The 21,325-nt window shown below is 38.6% G+C and overlaps 1 protein-coding gene across 3 annotated transcripts; it reads left to right on the plus strand.

The window, feature by feature from the left end:
- Positions 1 to 389: 389 nt before the first annotated feature.
- Positions 390 to 3,800, plus strand: LOC112696034 (putative disease resistance protein RGA1). 3 transcript variants are annotated; one of them, XM_025748618.3, is made up of 2 exons: positions 390 to 2,831; positions 2,909 to 3,800. In XM_025748618.3, the coding sequence occupies exons 1-2, from the start codon at positions 1,037 to 1,039 to the stop codon at positions 2,935 to 2,937; spliced, it is 1,824 nt and encodes a 607-aa protein (XP_025604403.1). In that variant the 5' UTR covers positions 390 to 1,036; the 3' UTR covers positions 2,938 to 3,800. The 3 variants fall into 3 exon arrangements, with proteins under 3 accessions (XP_025604403.1, XP_025604402.1, XP_025604401.1); XM_025748617.3 differs by having other exon boundaries at positions 3,366 to 3,800; XM_025748616.3 differs by having other exon boundaries at positions 390 to 3,800.
- The last annotated feature ends 17,525 nt before the right edge of the window (positions 3,801 to 21,325 follow it).

A 21,325-nucleotide genomic window follows, 5' to 3' on the forward strand; every position in this document is an offset into this window, starting at 1 on the left:
GAGGTCAGTTGAATTTAGTCGCTCAATTATTAATGATTGTACTGTCAAAAGTTTTCATGACTCGTAATAAGATGCAATAGTATGTTTGATATGTGTAGCCAACCCCACTTAACGGCCAAGACTTTGTTGTGAAAATTTTCTGTGTTTTTTTTTTTCTCATTTTGGAAGGGTATGTTTATTGATGTAGTGATATTTAAAGTAAGCAATTAAGGGTGATACGGATTTCATAACCGCACTACCAACCAAATATTGATTACATATGAAATAAAGACAAGACAAAAAAAAAAAAAAGAAAAATACATGGCGGCAAAAATTCTATGGATGAGAAAAATGAAAAGAAGAGTAGCTGCTTTAATTTAGACACTTAAAAAAAGCTACTTTAATTTGACGCGTTGAACATTCAATCGATAATTACACACCCAATATATACAACTTTAAAATGAAAATCATGACAGGGATTGTATAACAAAACGTAGCACTATACACTAACAGCCCAATAATATTGATCAATCTTACAAATCTGAAAGAACAGAATAAGAAAGAAAGGGTGGCTGCCAGAATTCTAAGTGGAATAGAAAGGCCAAGTAACAAAGTGAAGAGAAAAGATGGAGAACATAATTAGTCAAAACATGAATAATACAAATACAATAGCTAAAGTGATTAACAACTTTTCTTATTAGCAACAGCGGTTTAATACCTTTTTTTTTCATGCAAGTTTCAACTATTGACAACGGATGTTACTTATGGTAAATATGTGCCTGGGGCCTGAAGTTGTGTGTAGTATCCTTCATGGATCATATGCTTTCTTTTTTTTCTTCCATCTGTCACATCTACTATCCATCTCCATTATTGCTATTACCAATGCTATGCTATCCACCTCATCCACTTATTAGATTCAAGGACAATTATTGAGGAACGTATCACTAGTTTTGATATCTAGACTTTGGTCTTCAACAAATACATTACTAGCCTTATTCTGCATTATTGCATTGCTATCTCTCTTCTTTTCTTTCTGATTCTCTGATAACTGATAACCATGGCTGAATCATTCATCTTCAGCATCGCTGAATCACTCACTGTCAAGCTTGCTTCTCGTGCATATGAAGAAGCGTCTCGGGTGGTTGGTGTCTATGATGACCTTCAAGAGTTGAAAAACAGTCTCTCTTATGTCAAAGCTGTGCTGTTGGATGCTGAGCAGAAGCAGGAGCAGAGCCACGAGCTGCAGGAGTGGCTGAAGCAGATCAAACTCATCTTCTATGATGCTGAGAACGTGCTTGATCAAGTTGACTGCCAAACACTGCGCAAGCAAGTCATCAGAGACTATGGCACTCCCAAGGATAAGGTAGGCCGCTTCTTCTCAAGTTCTAATCCGCTTGTGTTTCGTTATAAGCTTGCTCATCAGATCAAAGAGATTAAGAAGAGATTAGACAAAGTTGCAGCTGATAGGGATAAGTTTGGGCTTCAAGTAATTGATGTTGATAGGCGAGTTGTGCATAAGAGGGAGATGACTTACTCCCATGTTGTTGAGTCTGATGTCATAGGACGTGCTCATGATAAAAAAAAGATCATAAAGCTCTTGATGGAACCGATTCTTGACAACAATGCTGGCTATAAACATATCTCTGTGATTCCCATTGTAGGATTTGGAGGTTTGGGAAAGACCACTCTTGCTAAGCTTGTCTTCAATGATAAGAGGGTAACAAAGTCTTTCCCATTGAAAAGGTGGGTGAGTGTTTCTGATGATTTTAATATTAAATCATTGATTCTCAAAATCATCAATCCTCTCAGTGATTTTGCTTCTTCTACTGGGCAACAAAACTTAAGAGACTTAGAGATTGAGCAATTGCAACATCGTCTAAGAAACGTGCTTGAGGGTCAAAAGTTCCTGCTGGTCTTGGATGACGTATGGAATGAAGATCGTGTTAAATGGGTTGAGCTGCAACATCTCATTTCAGTGGGTGCTCAAGGAAGCAAAGTTATAGTCACAACACGTAGCCAGTCCATCGCTTCCATGATGGGTACCGTTGCCAACCCTTATCATTTAAAAGGTCTTTCTCCCAAGGATTCATTGCGTTTGTTTGTTAGATGGGCTTTTAAAGAAGGAGAAGAGGGAAAGTATCCGGATTTGATAGAGATTGGAAGAGAAATCTTAAAAAAGTGCAAAGGAGTTCCTTTAGCGGTAAGAACATTGGGAAGTTCACTATTTTCCAAACACGATATACAAGAGTGGGAATCACTGAGAGATAAGGAGATTTGGAATTTGCCGCAAAAAGAGGATGATATCTTACCCGCCTTAAAGTTAAGCTATGATGAAATGCCATCCCATTTGAGGCAATGTTTTGCTTTGCTCTCCCTTTACCCAAAGAATCATCACTTTAATTCTTTTGGCGTTGCTTCACTTTGGGGAGCAGCAGGTTTGCTTCCATTGCAAAGCAAAGATAAAACAATGGTAGACGTTGCACACCAATATTTGAGAGACTTCATGGCAAGATCTTTTCTTCATGACGTTTCTGATTGTGGCACCTTTTATTTTTTTGGAATACATGATTTAGTGCATGATCTTGCAGTATATGTTGCAAAAGATGTGTGTCAATTGGTTAATTCAAACACTCAGGACATATCAGAAAATGTCCTGCATTTGTCTTTTGTTGAGAATGGTTTGCCTTACAGTTCCATCAAGACAAGCTTACAAGGTGTGAGAAGCATTCTGTTTCCAGTTAACAATCAGGGAGCCAGTGAAGCTTTCTTGGATGCATGGGTGTTAAACTGCAAATACCTGCGATATTTGGATTTAAGTGATTCTACATGTGAGACTTTGCCTGAGTCAATTGGTAAGTTGAAACATTTAAGATATATTTCTCTTTGCAATAATAAAAGAATAAAGAGGCTCCCTAATTCTATTTGCCAGCTCCAAAATTTGCAAGTCTTGGATCTTGAAGGGTGTTCAAATCTTGAAACTGTACCGAAAAAGTTAAGAAAGTTGATCAGCCTGCAAAGATTGGAGATAACCACAAAGCAATCTATTTTGCCAGAGAGTGACATTGCAAAGTTGAATTGTCTTGAAGTTTTGTGTGTCCAAAATTGTGTTAATTTGGAGTCCTTGTTTTTTGAGACAAGATTGCCTAAACTTCGGACTTTGGAAGTTGGTGGCTGTGCGAGTCTAAAGTCTTTGCCACTTGATACTCACCATTTTCCTCAGTTAGAAACTTTGGCAATCAGCGGTGTTGGCAATGAAGATTGGCTTCATAGATCAGAGGATACTAATGCTGTCTTGAGGTTAAAAACCATTGTTCTTTCAGAAATGGTAACATTGCCTCATTCTCTCCAACAATATGCAAGCACATTACAAACTTTGGTGATTGTAGGTTGCTACGAGCTGGAGGTACTGCCTGAATGGCTGTCAAATCTGAGTTCTTTGAAATTTCTTTTTATGGCCGGTTGTCCAAAATTGAAGTCTCTTCCCAGTGATATCCACCGTCTAACAAGTCTCCAAGTTTTGCGAATCATAAATTGCACCAAGTTATATGGAAAATACGAGCCGCAAGTTGGAGAGTGCTGGCCCATGATATCTCACATCAAGCATACTGACATTAGGAAGTAATGAAGATGGAGTAGCTAATGGAAGATGAAGAAGAATTGTCTTGACAACTGCCTTTTGTTTCTTCATCAGTTTCCGTAATGTGTACTATTGTCCTTGTTTTGTTTTGAACTATATGCCTTTAGTGATTTTTTAATTTTCTGTATGTTCTTTTGTAATTCAAGATGGTAATTCAACGAGTCTGATTTAGTGTTGCCTCTAATGAGATTCTGTACAAAGTAGAAATTAAGTTACAATCTCAAGGAAGAACATGCATGCATGACATCATCTACTTGCTGAAACATATACATATTTGAGAAAATAGTTAGCACATGTAACTAAAATGGTGGAATTTCTCAAGAACTTGGATAGCATTTTATTTGGTGTGATGATTACCAGGTGAGTAGGTGGATCACAAAAGCATAGCAGCACAAGCACAAACACAAACACATATGACAAGTGTTTCTATGCTTTATCTTTTTCCCATTATATTGCACCGCTTCTATGAGCAAGCCTTTGGTCTGAAAATTTTCTGTTTGTTTTTTAAAGTTCTGTACTACTCTTTCAAAGTTCAAACTTCAAACATCTATATTTACGCATTTTGCTAGATTGTCGTATTGCCTATTGAGTATTGGCAATGGTTTCTGAATCTGAACCTCTTGATTGACTTCAAATCTTTATCGATCATTTTGGAAGAATATGTTAATTGATATAATGATGGGAGTCACTCAGATAAAAACGTCTTTTTATAAAGATGTTTTTTAATAATTAAAATTTAACACATATAATCGATTAAACTGTGTTATTTTTGTCAAAATTAGGCTAGACAAATTGATTTGACTAAAAAATGGTGAATCAAATCTTGAACTAAACTAAATTAATATTATTTTTTTATAGAAAATGACTGCAATACCCTATTATAAAAAATTATTAAAATACTTCTATTATATATATTAACTTTGAGAATTCTAAATTTCAGTCCTTTATTTTTCTATCGTAGGGTTAGAATTTAGAATTTTTAAAATTAATATATATATATATAATAAATTAATTTTAATCATTTTCTATAATAAGAGTATTGCAGTCATTTTTTATAAAAAAATAATATTAATTTAGACCAATTTAAGATTTGATTCACCATTTTTTCGGTTAAATCAATTTGTCTAGTTTAATTTTGACAAAAATAACATGATTTAATCGATTATATATGTTAAATTTTAATTACTGAAAAATATTTTTAAAAAAAGATGTCTTAGTCGTCTTTATCTGAGATACTTAAATTAAGCAATTAAGGGTGATAGAGATTTTATTATAAGTGTTCTACCGAGCAAAATGTTGATTAGATATAAAATAAAAATAGGATAGAAAAAGAAAAATTGATGCTGACAAATATTGTAGGGATAAGATCAATAGGATGAGAAAAATGGAGATTGACTAATTCAAATACAAATGCTGACAACTATATTTGAGTGCACAGTTAGCATTGATAGTTAAATATTGTGAAATTTATGAATAAATTTGGTGGTCACTCCATTTTATTTGATGACGATCACTTGTAATTTATAATTTATAAAGCTAATGGTGATAAGCTTATACATAATTTTGATATGTCGATTTTACACATTTAAATGTGTGGCTATATATGTTTTGTAGGGTAAATGACATATTTAAATAAAATCAATGAATTCCTTACCCAAATGTGCAAAAGAGAAATATGTTACGTGGTTGTGCAAATTCGTATATTATATAAACCGTGGGAGCTAACCACGGTTTACTATTTGAACATAAACTGTGGCTGACAGGGACGGTTGCTGGAAGAAATAAAATGAGCATAAATCGTGGCTACCAACTACGGATTACGAAGGAAAAAATTAAGGCAGAAACCGTGGGTAGCTACCACGGTTTATGTGGATATTGGCTTTGAACGTAAAACCCTGTAGACTCCCACGGTTTACGTTTATAATACTATATATACATAATCCGCTGAAGATGAGCACGGATCATTTGGAAGGGGAAAAAAAATCTGCAAGGTGAGTAGTTGGAAGAGTTTGAGAGAGAGGGTTGGAGGATTTGGTGGGGTTTGGGTTGTGGAATCATGAAGGATGAAGCTCGCTTGTACCGACTAAATGGTATTGCTCATGTGGCTGGATCTATTGATGATGAGGTTAGTCATTATTATTATAATAAATATTGTTAATATTATTCTCATTCTTTATATAGTAAATATTATTGTTTCATTATTAATGGAGTCAATTTATTTTATTAGTATTGTTTAGATGATTATTTATTTAGATTATTAATTTTGTTACTATTATGATAATCGTAGTTATCAGTATTACCTTTATTTTTATTAGTAGTTGTAGCTGTTGGTCTCGTAAATGCTGTTATTCGTAGTTGAGTTATTGTTGTTGGTATTTTTATCATTATTTTGGCTTTCGTGATCTTTCTTAGTATAATCTAAAAGAAAATGGAAAACATATGTTTATATTTATTTAAATTTTTTTCTAAATGGAATATGATTTGTTTAGTATTGGTCGTATGTTGAGGGGTTTCTTTACCTACATATTGCAGCCCACTAGGGTTATTAGTGGCGTGAGGAGGCAACAGAATATGCCTTTACACGAGCGGATCATACCGTACCTGGAGACCGCCGGGTTGTATCATTTGGCTAGACTAAACAGTCACTGGTTCTGGGTTGACGAGCCTCTACTCAGCGCATTTATTGAGCGGTGGCGTCCTGAAACGCACACCTTCCACATGCCATTTGGTGAGTGCACTATTACGTTGCAAGATGTGGCATATCAGCTTAGTTTGCCGATCGATGGGGAGCCTGTCAGTGGGTGCCTGACTGACTTTGAGAATCTGATGGAACACGATAGACCGGCATGGGACTGGTTTCGCGATTTGTTTGGTGAGTTACCTCCGCAGAATAAGGTAAAGCAGATGACAGTGTGCTACACATGGTTCCATCAGAGGTTCCGGGTTCTCCCAGCAGATGCTAGCGAGGAGACCGTGCGTATATACGCGCGAGCTTATATTGTGATGCTCTTGTCCTCCCAATTGTTCGCCGACAAGAATGCGAACCGGGTCCACCTTCGCTGATTGCCTTATTTGGCGTCGTTGGACGAGTTGGAGAGATACAGCTGGGGTTCGGCGGCACTTGCCTGGTTGTACAGATGTCTCTGTCGTAGGACAAACAAAAATGTTGTTAACTTGGCCGGGCCACTGCAGCTTCTTCAGTCTTGGATTTTCTGGAGGTTTCCCAGCTTGAGACCTGGTGGTTTTGATGGATTCGGGTTTTCGCTTGCATCGAGGTACCCTTTAATAATTTTGGTTTCATTACTTGTTAAACAAGCTATTTACTTCTTTGTGATGACATCATTTCAATTATAATTGTAGGTGGGCTTCATATCTACCTAAAAACGATGCAGTGGGTCAAAGAGTCTTGTCTGCACGCCTTATGTTGGATCGATTGCGTGTCCAGGATGTGAGTCATTTAGTTTTTTCTCTTACTTGGAATAGTGTAGATTTTATTTTATGCGTTGACGGAGATGTCCTATTTTGAAACAGTTTGTGTGGGAGCCATATTCATCTGCCGAGGTTGCTTCTATTATTCATCCGGAGATACTAGTTGACCAGCACCGTAGGTTATGGACGGCCATCACTAGCCTGATATATTTTGCTGCGATTGAGTGGCATCAGGTGGATCGGGTGATTCCTCAGTTCGGCGGTGTGCAGCATCTTCCTCAGCCAGCTCTGAACATAGATTGGTTACATGGCAAGGATGGCAGGGGTGGAGACCGATGGTTCCCTAGATATTATCGAGAGTGGCATGAGCATTGGGAGAACCGGCTTTATTCAGTCATACCGGTCCAGCGAGCCGCTGACCCCGGTCCATCAGCTGAGTACTTGGACTGGTGGTGCCGTGTGGCCCACAGATTCCTATCTGCAGATGTTGCATTTCAGGATCCGAGGCCGATTGTTTTGACCGAGGAGGCTATTCACAGAGGGTCGTCCCAGGCCCCCCCAGGGTGCACGTTTACGACAGACCAGATAATAGGTGTGTTGATCGGCGACGCCGTATAGGCACCCGTACCACGGATCGAGAGTGGCGATGGCTGATCGATCGTATGGATGAGGACCAGCCAGTTCCTGGGGTTGTGATGCGGTCGATCATCGTGTCCCTCGTCGTAGAGCCAGACGACAGCCTGCTCCGGATGGTGGTGCACGTTCACGTGGTCGAGGACCTGCGGTTAAGGATGAGGTTACTCAGCACGGTGCTGCTGATGATGTCGGTGGTTCAGCTACAGGGATGGATCAGCCCACGTACGATGTCGGTAGTAGCTCTCAGATGTTTGGGAGTTTCGAGCCACAGGCATTTGCTGACTTTACGACCGCTGCTGTCGGGATGGACATAGATGACCATGTTAGTCAATCAGAGTTCTTTAGGGATATAGCAGACATGCTCAGGGCGGACGATGCCACCCACTATAGACCAGAGATGCCTGAGGTTCATCCCCATTTTACTGATCAGCAGCCACCTACTACTGATGTTCAGCCTCAGTTGCCCGTAGACCTGAACCAGCCTGCAACTTCTCCTTATGAGCCATGGATCCCGTTGGGTGGGACACCAGCTTCAGCATACAGTGTCGTTCCTCGAGCGACAGCAGCAGCAGAGCCAGACCAGATACCTAGGAGGGAGAGGCGTCCTCCTTTGTGTGGCACTGGAGGTCATCTTCTTGGTCAGTTTGACGATGATGACAGTGATACCATTGAGGATTCTGACTAGTTATGTTTTTTATTCCCTTGCTGTTTTATGTTCTTAGTATGATGTTTAGGGTGAAACGTTTTAGGTGTTATGTGAAATATTATCAGCCATTTAATTAATATTTATAAAACTATCATTCTGTATGGCTACGAAGGTGTATGTGATAATTATTTATTATATTTATATCTATGACAATTACTGATTGTAAACTGAGTTAACATTATGACTTTAGTTCACTAAACAAACATTTTCACATTCATTTTAGGATCCAACCTTACATAACTTATACCATGAGTAACTAAAATAACTTAAACAATAAAGACAACAATCACAAGTTCATAACATCTAAGAACCCCCTCCAGCATGATGCAGTCGCTGGTCACAGCTCCGCCTCGTATGCCCAGGCTGACGGCATAGTCCACATCGCTTCGGCAGGTTATCGGCAGTCTGATCCATACTACCACGGATCCTGGTTGCCTTTGGACGACCTTACTTTGCACGCCTCATGTTAGGATCGGGAATGACGGTTGGACCAGCATAGGGGGGCCATAGCCCTTCTGGGATAGGCGGAACAAAACCCTGCTTGTATACCTCGAACACCTCACTCATACGATAGACCTCGTGAACATAGGAGGCCCAATTAAGGCGCGAGTAGGCACAACAAGCTATTGCGTGGCAACAGGGATAGTGGAGCGCCTGAAAGTGGCCACAATCACAGGTTTGGTCCTTAAGGGAAACTCTGTAGCTACCCAGAGAAAAGTTCCCAGTCGGTGTTGTCTCGGCCACAGTGTACTCGGATTGATGCCTATCGTATAACGTCACTGTGAAGCACCTTGATTCTCTAATGTTCCTTTCCATAGCCTTAACCAAAGCCTGACAAAACACTTGCCCGGATCCGAGTTGTGCCTCCGCTGTCTGTCCACGGATAACGAATAGCTCTGCACGTCTCCCGTACGTTGACTTAACCAACGATGTCACCGGGAGGTTGCGAGTTCCCTTTAACATGGAATTTACACATTCACTAATGTTGGTTGTCATGTGCCCGAACCGTCTACCAATATCCTCGTGTTGTGTCCACTTCTCGTATTCCATCCGATTGGCCCAGTCACACATTGCCGGATTCTCAGACCGCATGATGTCAAACCAATAATAAAACTCTGCTTCAGTTTTTGCATATGCAGCATTGACCAACATCCTCCTCGCATCCTTACCTTTAAAGGTAAGGGCAAAATTTGCAGCCACATGACGGATGCAGTAGGCACGATAGGCACGTGGAGGTAGCCATCCAGTCTCAGGTGCCTCAAGTGCTGACTTGATGCCATTATGCCTTCAGAGATAACAAGGATGCCCTCCTGTGGCGTCACATGCGATCGTAGGTTGGACAAGAAGAAAGACCATGACTCTGCATTTTCTCCCTCAACAAGGGCGAATGCGATGGGAAGGATGTTCGAGTTCCCATCTTGCGCTATGGCCAATAGCAGCGTCCCTCCATACTTGCCATACAAGTGGGTGCCATCAATACAGACGAGGGGCTTACAATGCCGAAATGCCTCGATACACGGTGGAAATGTCCAGAAAAGTCGATGAAAGTACACCGTGGACTCATCAACCTCACCCCTAACACGAACAGGAGAGGTCTTTAGAACAGTAACTGCCCCAGGCATGGTAGACTGTACCCCTAGCATCCAACGTGGCAACTCCGCATACGATTCTTCCCAATCTCCATATATTTGTGCCATTGCCTTCTGTTTGGCTAGCCAAACCTTCCTGTAACTAGGCCTGAAACCGTAGTCTGCTTCTGTAGCTTGTTGCAATACCTTTACCGTAACCGCAGCATCTGTCCTAATCAACGGAAGAAACCTCGCACAAATAACGTGGTAATCCAGCTGACGGTGATCACTCGATATAGACGTAGCTAAGTAGGTGTGTGGGTCGTTGTACCTCCGAACCTCCCAAGTGCCCTTGTGTGCACGGAGCGCTACGCGAATCAACCAAGTGCAACCCTTGCCAAACTCCTTGCATTTTCCATGATATTTCAGATGATCTGATTCGATGACTCTGTACTCAACACCTCGACGGATGCTGTAGTCCTTCACACTCAACACAGCCTCTTCTTTATTTTGGAATGACTGCCCAATCTGAAATTCCGTAGAAGACCCACCAACTGTGGGACCACCATCAGCCGCCTGTTCACCCAGAGCCTCCAAGTTTAGAGTCGAGAAGTGTGGAGGGTATTGCTGAGTGCCAGAACTTGAAGCCCATGCTGTGTAGGTGGATTGCCAGCTGTGTCATCATCACTGTCCCCAATGATATCTACAGGCTCCTGGTCAAACTCATCATCATACATTGCGTTCTCTACTCGATCAGGTTCCCCAAACCCTTGCACATCAGGAATCAAGCCTCCACCGGTGCCCACCTCATATGCCTGCCCACGGACCCCTGGATCCTGCAAAGGTGCAGAACCAACAGCCTCCAATCGATCTAAATCAGCCGCGAATGATGGGGATGCCACTAGCGGAACAGCCGGTGCTATCACAGGCATCGAACAAGACGCACCTCCTACGCCACTTGAGTTATGTAATGGAGCTGATGCCCCATAACTATCCACCCCAACATCCAACTTTGCGAATAACTCGTGTATTCTGACCTCTGGAAAACTTCTGACACAATGGAACAGAACCCTAATGTCTTCATCAGCCGCTAGCACAAAGGTGTCATACTGAACCCGGGTCGAGACAACTGCAATGGGAATCTTGTAGAATAACTTCTTCACAAACTTGCTACCAGAAATCCCAACCTTCTGTAAAATGCTGTTCTTTAGATCTGACAACGTGCTTGTTGAACTGATGAAAACACTCACCGGTTCTCTATCAGTGAACTTCACACCATATCTTTTGCTTTTTTTAATTTTTTCAGAGCAATGCACTAGAACAAGAACACTCTCCTCCTCACTTGCCATTATGATAATGATCTCTCACTCATGCACCTGAATCTCACCAACATATATATAGATTTTCACTCCTCATAAACCGCTGTAGGCTACAGGGTTTTATGTAAAGTAACATTCCTTCATAAACCGTTGCTGGTAGCAAGGTTTTATGAAGAGTTTCATGCAATCATAAACCGTGGTAGCTACCCACGGTTTCTGCCTTAATTTTTTCCTTCGTAATCCGTGGTTGGTAGCCACGGTTTATGCTCATTTTGTTTCTTCCAGAAACCGTGCCTGCCAGCCACGGTTTATGTTCAAATAGTAAATCGTGGTTGGCTCCCACGGTTTATATAATATACGATTTTGCACAACCACGTAACATATTTCTGTTTTGCACATTTACGTAACGAATTCATTGATTTTATTTAAATATGTCATTTGCCCTGTTTTGTATTTCTTGACTTATTGACAATGCTAAATTTAAAAACATCAAAAAATAATAAGAAAAGAAAAAGTTGGAAAGAAATAGAGAAGATAGATTCTTTTTGTTTATATGTTATAGAATCAATCAACGTCAATGGTAACAAACTAATAATTGATGCAAATATGCAATATATAGATTAATCACCAATAATCACTGTTGAGTTAAGAAATTAACTAAATTAATTAATGATGACAAACATTATTTTTGAGCAAAATAAATAATTAGTGTTGATTAATTATATCTACTTATTAACTAATTGTTTATTGTTGCAGGCCAAATGTTAATAGCCCAAATGGAATAAAAGGCATTCAGCAAAGAATATTGGGCTGAAAGCAAAATAAAGAGCCCAAGCAAAAGTAAAGGAAGAAACCAAAGAAATTAAATTGGGCCATGCATACTAATACCCGATCCAAGCCCGAACTGGTTTCAGAATTGAAATTCCCTCTCTCTTGCTTAACTAAAAGCAACGTTCTTTTTCCTTCTAATCAAGTCACATCAAGATTTCAGAAAAAAAAAGCAAGAAAGAGAAAGAGAAGAAAAGCTTCTTCCATAAGCCATTAACCAAAGAAGCAAGAGAGAGAGAGTTGAAGCTTGAAGCACAGAAGCTAAAACAGAAATCCCAAGCTAAATCAAGCGTAAGAAAGGTAAACCATATCATCTTGCATGCATCAGATCTTCATCCTTTCTTCCCTACTCTCTGCTCTATCCGAAAATGGCTCTAAAGGGAAAGTTGTTCTCTGCCCTATTCTGCTGTGTATCTGCGGTCTTAATCAAAACTTGGGGACCAAGTTGGTGTTCAAGGGTTCAGATTTGGTTGACCATTGGAAAACAATTTCGGTTACTCCTTTGTGGCTTTCGGTCAAGTTGAAAAAGTCAGAAGGAAAGGTTCTACTTTGATGATTGAGAAGAAAAAGGTGAGCTTGTGGGTTGGTGAAGCTCAAGGCTCAAGATGTTGACCTTGGAAGAAGAACCAAGGAACATGCAAGGAGATAAAAAGAAGCTTGTTGTTCATTCTGAAGCAAGGAGAGAAAACCAGAGTTTGAAAGTTTGTTCTGAGAGAGCTCTTTGAAGAAGTTCAACTAACTGGACAGTGTAACCTATTCAAAGGTGCATTCCGCCAGTATGAAGAACTGAATCAGAGGCTTGCTAATTTGGTTTTTCGTATAGCACAGAGGCTGTTGATGAAGTCAATCTCCTTCATGTTTTACTGATTGTAATGTACTTTTCTAAGCTTATCTTTCTGTAATTTCTTGAGAGAAAAGGCAAAGTGAGAAAGCTTAAGAAAAAGCCATGAGTGGAAAAAGGCTGAGAGATACACTTGAGAGAAAAGCCTAAAGTTATTTTCAGATTTCTTTAGGTAAGCTAAGTGTCTTGTATCTTGTACCTGTTTGGTATCCCTTTCTTAGTTGGGTTAGCACTAAGAGTGAATAGTTGAGTGTTAGCATAGCCAATGTCAAGTTAGGTTAGAACTTGAGTATGAAATTGGTGTATGTAATACTGTTAACTATAGTGAAATTCTTCCATAGTTGTGGAGGAGACTGGATGTAGGTTGCATAGCACAAAGCAACCGAACCAGGATACATGCTGGTGTTAGATTTTTCTTCTCTGTCATGTTCTGTTTTCTGATATTCATGAGACAAAAATAATTTGTCTCATAAATTTCCGCTGCTGAGTTCAAACAAAATCAGATTTGTAACTTTGCTTTAAAAAAGGGTGAAAACAGCAATTAAAAGGAAGGCATAGATTCAACCCCCCCTTCTCTAAGCCTACCACAACCTTCAATTGGTATCAGGAGTTAAGGTCTCAAGAATCAAACTTAACCACTTGGAGCAAAGATCCAATGGCGAACAACTTGGGCACAACCATAGTTGCCTACACCCTCACTGAAGGTCAGTCAAACAACCGACCACCTTTCTTCAATGGAAAGAACTATTCCTACTGGAAAGAAAGGATAAGGATCTTCATCCAATCCATTGACTACAACCTATGAAAGATCGTTGTGAGCGGCCCAAAGATCCCAACAAAAACAAGTGCTGATGGAGTGGTGACTCCAAAAGAAGAAGCTGAATGGAATGAAGATGATAAGAAGAAGATAGAGCTGAATGCTAAAGCAATCAACCTTCTTCACTGTGCTATCAGCTTTGAAGAATACCGGAAGGTGTCTAGATGCAAGACAGCCAAAGAAATTTGGGAAAAACTCCAGGTTACACACGAAGGCACTAAACAAGTAAAAGAAACGAGGATTGATATGATGCGAAAAGAGTACGAGATGTTTAGCATGAAGGATGGAGAAAGCATTGATGAAGCGTTTGAGAGATTCTCAATCATAATCAACAACCTTGATGCTATGGGTACAAACTATGCAGAACAAACATTGGTGAGAAAACTCCTTAGAAGCCTCACAAAAGAGTGGGAAAACACTGCCACTGTCCTAACTGAGAGTAACAACATAAGTCCCATAACCTATGATGAGCTGAGAGGAAAACTCCTTGCCTATGAAGCCACACACACAAACACAGACTCAAAAAAAAAGGGAATAGCCCTTAAGTCACAAATAGAACCGAAAGAGAGTGAGTCAAGTGATGGTATTTCAGATGACGAGCTTTTGTTTTTTGCTAGGAGATTTAGAAGGATGTTGAAGAGCAAAGGCAAATACAAGGGCTCAAGTTCAAAGGAGCACAAGATAGACTTGAGCAAGGTGACGTGTCATCATTGCAAGGAGGCTGGACACTTCAAGTCAAACTGTCCAAAGCTCAAAAAGGAGGACAAAGGAAAGAAGGAAAGAAAGAGAGTACTCATGGCAGCTTGGGAAGATCTTGAGAATGACTCAAATGAAGAAGAAGAATCTGAAGGAGATGACAAAGACTGTTTCATGGCTGGAAACAACAATCTGGATGAGGTAAATTATTATGATTTGACCATTGAGGACTTGCATGTTATTATTGATGATCTCACTTTAAATACCTCAAAACTGCTTGATAAATACAATGGTTGCAGATCTGAAAGAGATGTGTTAAGAGCTGAAAATGAATTTTTAAAAGAAAAAGTAAAGGAAACTGAATGTGCTTTGGACATCATTGAAGAAAACAGATTTTTAAAATCTGAACTTGAAAAATTGAAAGGAAAGCACATTGTGGATCCTTCTCATGAGTTAATTGCTGAAAATGAAAAATTAAATGATATGATTAAAAGGCTGAATGGTGACTTGGCAAAATTTGCACAAGGTTCTAGTAACTTGGACAAATTACTTGCAAGTCAAAGACCATTGTTTGAAAAATCTGGTTTAGGCTACATAGCCAAGGAAGATGCTGTTTCCAACACTTCCTCTATAAAATTTATGGCCTCTTCATCAAATACTAAATCCATACCAAATAAATCAGGTATCGGATATGTTTCCACTTGTGAAGAAAAATCTGATGAAGAATACACAAATAAAACTGAAATTTCACCAAGAACTGGTCCGAGTTCAAACCGACCAGGTTTGGGCTATGTTTCGAAAAATGAGGTTGTTTTCAAGAAACCACCATTTTACAACAAAACCTCATATTCGAAAGGCAACAATGTTCAAAAAAATTCTGGTGAAAATACTTTTGCAAAGAGGAATAACTTTAATAAAAATCAGTTTGTTAAAAGAAATGCATCTCCTCCAAAAACCAGAAAATTTCAAAGCTTTAATCATTTCAAGCAATATAACTCACATCAGTTTCAGCAACGCACACAAGAAAACCATTGTGTTAATTGCAAGAAATTTGGTCACTCATATGTACAATGCTTCATTGAGAAGAGAGTTGTAGGAAACAAAGTCTACAATGTTGTTTGTGATTTCAATGCACTTGGGCAACCAAGATGGATTAACTTCAAAGGATCCAAATTAATTTGGATACCTAAGGCTACTTAAAACTCATCATGCAGATTTGCCTAGCATCCAAGAACAAAAAGGACATGTGATACATGGATAGTGGATGTTCAAGGCACATGACTGGAAGGTCAACCTACTTCATCAAACTAAATAAGTATGATGGAGGTTTTGTGACCTTTGGAGATGATGGTAAAGGTAAAATCATTGCTGTTGGAAAAGTAGGTAATGAGCAATCTACTTTCATTGATGATGTGCTTTTAGTTTGTGGTTTAAAGCACAATCTTTTGAGTATTAGCCAGCTGTGTGATTTAGGATATTTAGTGGTTTTCAAAAAACTTGAATGCTGTGTTGTTAATGAAAATACAAATGAAGTGATGTTTGTTGCCAAGTGTTTCAATAATATGTATGGACTTACTCTTGATGAACTAAAGGATCAAAATGTAGCTTGTCTTCATTCTAAAGAATCTGAAAAGTGGTTGTGGCACAAGCGATTGGGCCATGCAAGTATGTTTCAAATAAACAAACTTGTTAAGAAAGAGTTAGTAAGAGGTCTTCCTTTGATAAAGTTTGACAAAGACATCACTTGTGATGCTTGCCAAATGGGAAAACAAACAAAAAGCTCTTTCAAACCGAAGGAAGACATCTCTACTAAAAGACCACTTGAGTTGCTACACATTGATTTATTTGGTCCAACAAGAACTCAAAGCCTAGGTGGTAAACATTATGGTTTAGTAATTGTGGATGACTACACTAGGTTTGGTTGGGTTTTATTTCTTGCACACAAAAATTGTTTTCACCTTATTATTATAATGATTTTGAATTTGAAAACAATTTGTTTGAATCCTTTTGTGAGGAATTTGGAATATCTCACAACTTCTCTTGTCCAAGAACACCACAACAAAATGGTGTTGTGGAAAGAAGAAATAGAAGCATACAAGAGATGACAAGAGCCATACTTTGTGAGAGTAATGTTCCAAAATTCCTTTGGGCTGAAGCGGTTAACACAGCTTGCCACATTTTGAATAAAACAATCATAAGGAAATTTTTGAAGAAAACCCCTTATGAACTTTGGAAAGGCTACCCACCAAACTTAGATTACTTGCACATTTTTGGATGCAAATATTTTGTTTTAAATAACAAAGAAAATTTGGGAAAATTTGATCCAAAGGCTTATGAGTGCTTGTTTGTAGGATATTCCACAACTAGTAAAGCATATAGGGTTTATCATCAAGATGCTAGAATTATTGAAGAGTCCATACATGTTACATTTTGTGATACTAACTTGGTGCAAAGCATTTTGGAAGATGGTGATGCAGGAAATCAAGCTCAAAAGGATGATGAAGCTGCTCAGAATCATGGAAAAGAAAATTCTGGACAAGCTGAACCAGAAACAGCAAATGCTGAAAATTCAAGAGACAATTCCATTTTGTCTCATGAATCTGAAGGAAATTCTGCAGACAGCAGCATACAGATTCCATTGGTGACCGAATCTGCCTCCAAGTCCACTAGACCTCGTGAATGGAGGTTCTTAAAGAATTATCCTGAGGAATTTGTCATTGGGGACGTCTCTCATGGAGTGCAAACTAGGTCTTCCACTAGAAAGGCAAATGAAGGTTCAAACATTGCCCTTCTTTCACAAATGGAGCCTCAAAACGTCAAGGAAGCCCTTAGTGACCCATCTTGGATTAAGGCTATGGAGGATGAGCTTCTTGAGTTTGAAAAGAACCAAGTGTGGACGTTGGTTCCAAGGCCAAGTGGAAAGAAAGTGACCGGCACCAAGTGGATATTCCGGAACAAGTTGGGAGAAGATGGTAGCATTGCAAGGAACAAAGCAAGGCTAATGGCACAAGGATATGACCAAGAAGAAGGAATCGACTTTGATGAATCCTTTGCCCCTGTTGCCCGAATGGAAGCCATAAGACTTCTCTTAGCTTATGCTGCATTTTGTGGTTTTAAACTATACCAAATGGATGTGAAATGTGCATTTTTGAATGGTGTGATAGATAGAGAAGTTTATGTGGAGCAGCCTCCTGGTTTTGAAAATAAAGAGCATTCTAATCATGTTTTTAAATTGTCTAAAGCTCTCTATGGTTTAAGACAAGCTCCTAGAGCTTGGTATGAGAGACTTAGCTCTTTTCTTTTGAAAAATGGTTTTCAAAGAGGCACCACTGATACAACTCTATTTATCAAGAATTCTAATGATTCTTTTATTTTAGTCCAAATATATGTTGATGACATTATTTTTGGATCAGCAAATGAATCCCTTTGTACTGAATTTGGAAAGCTCATGACAAGTGAATTTGACATGAGTATGATGGGTGAACTTAATTTCTTCCTTGGGCTGCAAATTAAACAAACTGAAAAAGGCATTTTCATTCATCAAGAGAAGTATGCCAAGGAATTAGTTAAGAAATTTGGTATGGAAAATGCCAAACCCATGGGAACTCCCATGCATCCAAATTCTAAATTAGATAAGGGAGAAACTGAGAAAGATGTTGATGAGACTAGGTATAGAGGAATGATTGGCTCTCTTATGTACTTAACTTCCTCTAGACCCGATATTGTGCAAAGTGTTGGATTGTGTTCTAGGTTCCAATCCAAACCAAAAGAGTTGTAGAACCTATGCACAATTACTCAAGAGGGGGGGTGAATTGAGTATTGCAACAACAATGAATCTTTTTGCGAAAGTTAAAGACAATATACAAAAGTGTTATTGTACTAGTATTTTTCCAAGAGCTTAACTCAATTGCTAAGCATTTATAAGGAGCTTTTACTTTCCAATAGACACCAACTCAAATAAATTGATCAAGCTTTTCACCAATCGGACTTAAGCTACTCCTTAAGTACTTACGAAGCTACTTTTCGATCACAATTTATTTGCTCAAAGGTAAAAGACAATAATATTGAAGAGATGAGTTTGGAGAGATGCAAACGCTATTTAGAGTGGTTCGGCACAATCCTTGTCCTACGTCCACTTTCTTTCTCAATCGCAATTGAGAAGTTCCACTATTGCCAAGCTTCAAGGTGCTCGCGCAAAACCTTTTACAATCTGAGTTCTTAGTTTCTAACACCTCACGGTATATGATCACCACTCGTATACTAACCCACTCCACTTAGAGATACCTTCTCTAAGATTTGCCTTGAGTACTTAGTATACCTCTTTGGTATCCTCACCGACTATAGTGTTTATAACTCTTGACTCAACCTTGGAGATCACACTCCAATTTACAAAGTGTACAAGAAAACAATTCTCAAAGAATTGTTGAGATGAAATGAGTACTCTCTAGAAGAGTGTATGATTACAAGTTTAGCACTATTGAACTAATTGATATTGCTCTCTCAAATTGTGTATTATAACACCTTAAAAAAATGTAGAATGAAAGAATATGAACAATATAGTTTTCAAAAAATCAAAATCACTGAAATAAGGCTTCAATCCATCTATTTATAGATTCCCCAAACCTTAGAAACATTGGGGAGTTAATGGGATGGAGCCTTTTTGTCAAAACTAGCCGTTTTTTATGTTTTTGAATTATTTGCATCGATGCATAACACTTTGCATCGATGCAAATGTGTCTTTGAAGCTGAAATTTGAATTTTCAGCTAGGTTGCATCGATGCAAACATCTTTGCATCGATTCAACAGGTCGTCGCATGCTTTGCATCGATGCAAGATGAGTGTGCATCGATGCAAACCTTAAAGAATGGCTTAAAATCACTTTAAAATACTTAGGATTGATCTCAAACTTGTTGGAGTCAATTCCTATGCTTTTGTACCTTTGAAAAACAAGTTTTAAACCATTTGGCTAGCATCGAGTTGCAAGATGTGCATCAAAATATTTTGTGAGTGTGTGTTGAGAGATTTAGCAATTGGTTCTTAACAAGAAGTTACCTAAGTCCTAAGACACTATACTTGTCTTCAAATGTTGTGGACTTGAGTTTCTTGTTGTTGTTGTGTTGCTTTCAACTCTTCATTCCTCAACGTTGAATGTTGGTTGATCTTTCAACATGCTTGTTCATTCAAGTTGTTTGCTGGTTTGTCTTTCATGTCGTTTGTTGGTTTGTCATTCATCAAAACCTACGAATACAAACTTCGCATACAAGCAACATGATTTACAATTTTCCCCTTTTTGATAATGACAAACCAATTTTGAGGATATGCATTTATAAATGATTTTGAAAGCAACAATAATGCACTTTGTTTTATAGAAAGCTTTGGAGAAGACTTCACAAAAAAAAATTTTGCAGGAGTTCCCCCTAAATATGTGCATTTGTTCCTTTAAAGGGCGTTTATCAAAGAAAACGATTTAGATATCAAAGTTTTTGCTTAGCGGAAGTCTTTTTGAAATCATTGTTTCGCAAACTTATTTCTTCTTTTCAAATCCTCAAACTTCTTCTTTTTCAAAAGTTCAAAACTTCAAATATCCTCAAACTTTTCTTCCTTTTTCAAAAGTTCAAAACTTCAAATATCCTCAAACTTTTCTTCCCCCTTTTGACATTATCAAAAAGAAGGGAGTTTGAAATGTGTCATAGAAGCATGCATAAAACAATGAAATTTTTTTTTAACTCTCTATTAATCTCAAGGATGAGATATTCCCCCTTTCAAAAAGAATTTGATTTCCTCTTTTTATATATAATAAGCATGCATAATTCCCCCTAAAGAAGTGAAATATATCAAGGCATGCACATTAACTTAAAATAGGGGTACCAAGCCTATTTTGAGTTATTTATGAAGGAAATATCAAAGTATTTAAACCATAATAGAAATCCTTAGCTTACTAGGAGTTAGTTTAACAATTCATATAATCAAATAAGCATAAAGCAATAAAAAGTGACTTGATGAAGAGGAGACAATCAATCTTGGTCTTCATCATCATCAGTATCCTCTTCATATGGTAGGTGGATGCCGAAATGCTCATATAAGTCATTAATACGACGATCCAAGCGACCCGTGCGATGATCTACACGAGACACACGACGATTAAGTGCTTCAAGTTGCCTACCATGCTCTACTTCAATCCTTTGGATGTTTTGGTTGATGGATTGTAATTCTCTCATTACATCAACCAAGGAGGGTGGTTCTTGAGCTTGAGGTGCTTGTGGAGGAGCTTGCTCTTGAGGACCTTGTTCATCAACATTTCTTCTTCCCATTTTGTTGAGAAGATGAGTGTTGATACAAGATTGAGGTGGTACTTCCTTGGCAATCTCATTTGATACATCAATACCAACATAATCAAAGACTTTAGACCATAGGCAAAGGAATCCTAATCCACCATTCCTATCCTTCATCTTGAGCCTAATCATATGTTGTACTATAAAGTATGGCCAATTAATCTTAATCCCATTTATCATAGCCCACATGACAATCAAATCTTCATCATTTACATTCGCATGCCCGGATATTCTAGGTTGCAATACATAGGTGACTAGATATAACAAAGTTCTATGTTCCGCACTCATTGAATTGCAACTAATTTTGGAGTGAGCTCCTTGTACAAGGTTGAACAAATGCATGGCATTGTCCTTTGAATAACCCCATTCATCAATTGGGGTTTTACCACCTTGAAACAAGTCACCTTGATTTGGCAATTCCCAAATGGTGGCTAACTCATCACCATCTGGCCTATAATCCTTTCTTCCTATCTTGAAGAATAATGTGAAATTTGATTCATCTTCCTCATCAATCTCAATCATGAGTGTACTATAGGC

This window comes from Arachis hypogaea, chromosome 6 (assembly GCF_003086295.3).
Source record: "Arachis hypogaea cultivar Tifrunner chromosome 6, arahy.Tifrunner.gnm2.J5K5, whole genome shotgun sequence".
Lineage (NCBI taxonomy): Eukaryota > Viridiplantae > Streptophyta > Magnoliopsida > Fabales > Fabaceae > Arachis > Arachis hypogaea.